Raw genomic sequence first — 3,559 nt, 5'->3', positions numbered from 1 at the left:
CAAAAAAGTTAATTCAATAAAAATACAGATGATCTGATGATAGATGAGGTATTAATATATCGTCCTGCCATCCGACTGCCCTCTGTTGTGATGGTACCTGCAAGGCAGCTGTGCATTCATCAGCGAGGCCTTGGACAAGATAATACTTGGCCTCAGCGAGCAGCTCCTCAGTTTCCCGTCGGCTGTCTGGGAGTGGCACTGCTCCATCTCTAAGGTAGTTAAGGATTGTTCCAAAATGTTTTCCACAGCGATCAATCAAAATCCAACCTATGGATATGAAAGCGGTGAAACATAAGTTAGCAACAGATCACAGCCAGCGCAAGGCTGACATAAACTCTGCATATAATTTAAACATTTTCCCCAAACAGCTCACCTTCACTGTCTGTGAGGACCTCCATCCTGCCACTGAACATGGCTTTAAGCATTGTGTCCTGTTTGGTTAGTGTCTGCATTGTAGTGTAGTACAGTGCCCCACCCACATTTAACTTCACATATTTAGAGCTGGGGCTGGATCCCTTGAAGGATGTAGTCCGGGTTGTAGCTGCCGGCACTGCCGAGCTCACCACACTCTCTCCTGACATCTCTTCCTGCGACAGAAAAAGGTAAAACATAGAGTGAAACCTGGATCAGGGCTGCTGTGTCACTGGATTAGTTTGATTTAGAGCATTGAGTGGCAACAGCTGTTTACACAAAGGTCTATGTTAATGTAAATCATTCCTTTCAAAGAATAAGGCTGGTGTTATTATATTTATTTATTTTTGACAAAACCCTTTAGTCTATTTCTCAATATTTTCTGGCTTTCCTCAACCACCTGTCAAAAGTCCCAAGCCCTTTTATTGCAACTAAAGATGACTAAAAAAATGTTTAAATCAGGTCACAGGTATTTTCATTTTAATATAGACACAAGTATCTATGACAGCAGGACAGTGTAGGCAAGAAGATTAATTTAAAATAAATGTGTCCATGTTCATTGTGATGAAGGAACATGTTGGGTATATGTTTTTTTATTGTTTTTAAGACAACAATCTCAGTCAATGGCTCAGAGGAAAAGGATATAAAAGACTTTTATGACACAATTATTAAGGTCAATTGTTGACAAGTTAAGTGGTAATATAGTATAATTCCAATCTTTTAAATCTACAAAACCAAAATGAAGGTGGTGACTTAAGTGTCATGTGACATGTCAAAGCTTTCGCAAAACTTTTCCCTTACTAAATCAAAGCCATGAAAGTAACAGAGGCTGAGGTAGTTGTCTTATCAACGTTGATATAACTGTTATTCTAGCAAAACGTTATGCTATAATAATGTAGTACGTCCTTCTACGTGTAGACTGAACCATGGCTGTATTGCCAGTGAGTCAATGTGAAATTAAAAAAAAAAAATCTGTGTCCTAAGGTGTAAATTTCTCTTTTTTAATTAGCATTCACGTTGAGACTGCCACGATGAAGCTACGAAAAAGCTCAAACCGGGCAAAGATAATTCAAAGGCAGCACTACATACTTTTAACGTTACTCTGCGGCTAATATACTTTTTTAAAACGCCAATAATAGACATTAATACGTTGGTACGACTGTTCACAGGTTTCGTGTGAACCACTGAACCGCATTCCTCAATCCACTAAGTATTAATTTGATTTTAGCCAGCACCGCTAATGAGCTAGCCAGCTCGTTAGCCTTACCTAAAGTTCCCTATGTAATCATAAATCTGGCAAAGAAAAATACACATATTATCACAATGACTATTAAAATATTGTCTACAAACTATTGTTGACGTGTTTGTAATTGTTTTTTGATAAAAGTTAAGTATATTTACCATAGAACCCGCAGCAGACTTTATAATAGTAGCTCGCTAACGTCAGTCAGCTAACACCCACTTCCTTCCGGTGCAGCGCTGCGCAGTTATAAAAATGACGTAAACCTCACTCTGCTCTGTTTAAAGTGACAGTTACATTATTTTGTTAAACGTTATAGTGTTTAAGATAAGGTAAAACGAGACACAAGTAACCACGCAGCAGCTCACTTTAGCCCACTTTCTGCTCAACTACTTTTGATTCACTTGTTGTTGAGCATAGCTTTAATTACATCAACCACCCGCACATTTCCGCTGTTGAAGGAGTTACAGTGATAACAGTCCCCCCCCTCGCCACCCCCCCAACACTCTGAACGACAGCTTTATCCGCCAGCTGAGACAAAAAGTCGTCGTTATAACACGAACAAAGAAAGTTTGTCACATCTAAGGACTTCTATCTATAAATACTCACGCGAAACGAATTATACATTTAGACAAACACTACCCGGAATCATTTAGTGCGACACAGGGGATTAATGGCTGCAGTCAACGTACGGATCTCCTCTCATTGTTTACATTTCGAAACGGTATGTCCGCCGTGTTTTTGAGACTGTCATTGTTTCAGGGTCAAACTTAAACCCGCAATGATGACAAATATCGCTAAATACATGTGAGAAGATTCTCCTTGAGACAGTATCAAGTCGACCAGCGGCGAACTAGCCCTGTGTGCTAACTATCCCAGCTCCATCTTTCCTGTGTGGCCCCGTTACTCCAGAGATGGCAAGTTAGTCTTCACATTTCGGTTGGCTTCTCCCGCTCGGATCTCAAGGACAACCAAATGACTGAGGAGGTATAGCGCCAGGTGAGCCTAAAGGCTTAACAAAATCTTCAGCTGAGGAATACCGCAGGTAAAGTCAATCAAAACAATGTGATGATGTGCGGATGTGTGCTCTACAGCCACAGTCAAAATGTAATCAATACAAGAGTACGGAGAATCATTTGTATATACTGAGTGGATTTAATTCTTTTCCAGGGTGCACCATGTTTAGTGTACCTCAAAGCTCCAAGTCCGAGTTCCTGGACAAAGCCAGGCAGGCCAGGGAGGAGAGGAAAGGGCAGAAGGACAGGGAGAAAGCATCAATCCACATCCAAGCCCTGGTCAGAGGATTTCTCTGTCGTTGCAGACTCCAGAAGCAATTACGGTAATCTCTAGTTTTATTTATTGCAGATTTACCAGTCACCTGTTATTTGAAGGGCTTTGAGTTAAGTATGTTTGCCTAAAAAATAATTAGCAATCACGTCAGACACCAAGATGAGAAACGGTATCCACACTTTGAGTCCTCCCCCATCGTTTTCTTGAAAATCTCTTACTCCCTCCAGATTCCAAGGGCTAGTATTAAAATTTGTGAACTATTATTACTTCCATTTTTTTAGTTCTTATTAGCGAAGCCTGAGCCAGTAACTTGAATTCAGAGATATCAGCAGAGTTCAGGGAAGAGGCAATGTCTGGGGTCCATTGATCAGTTAACTTAAGCTATAGACCTTTTCACTGGAATTGCATTGCTAGGCAACAACTTGGGTCTATGTTTACTTCCTGTCAGCTGATGTCATTCACATAGACTGCAAAACATTTCAACTGGAAATGCAAAGTTGTTTGTTAATTTTGTCAAGTTTGCGACTGCCTGGATTAAACCAGTACAAGGAAATGAATAGACCGTACCCTTCAACACCAAAACTAAACTGCATCACCCTGTCAGTGTATCTCTAATGC

The 3,559-nt window shown here is 40.4% G+C and overlaps 1 protein-coding gene across 1 annotated transcript; it reads right to left on the bottom strand.

Annotated features, from left to right (window-relative positions):
• Window positions 1-76: 76 nt before the first annotated feature.
• Window positions 77-1,904, bottom strand: LOC121938231 (BTB/POZ domain-containing adapter for CUL3-mediated RhoA degradation protein 3-like; the record flags this gene model as incomplete). The annotated part of the gene is made up of 3 exons (XM_042481502.1): window positions 1,813-1,904; window positions 374-587; window positions 77-267 (listed from the first exon to the last, which is right to left on the bottom strand). Coding segments are annotated over exons 1-3 (408 nt in total), but the record flags the coding sequence as incomplete, so codon positions are not given.
• Between the last annotated feature and the right edge of the window lie 1,655 nt (window positions 1,905-3,559).

Source organism: Plectropomus leopardus, unplaced genomic scaffold, assembly GCF_008729295.1.
Source record: "Plectropomus leopardus isolate mb unplaced genomic scaffold, YSFRI_Pleo_2.0 unplaced_scaffold28924, whole genome shotgun sequence".
NCBI classification, from domain to species: domain Eukaryota; kingdom Metazoa; phylum Chordata; class Actinopteri; order Perciformes; family Serranidae; genus Plectropomus; species Plectropomus leopardus.
This window is presented reverse-complemented; position numbering and strand designations above follow the sequence as displayed.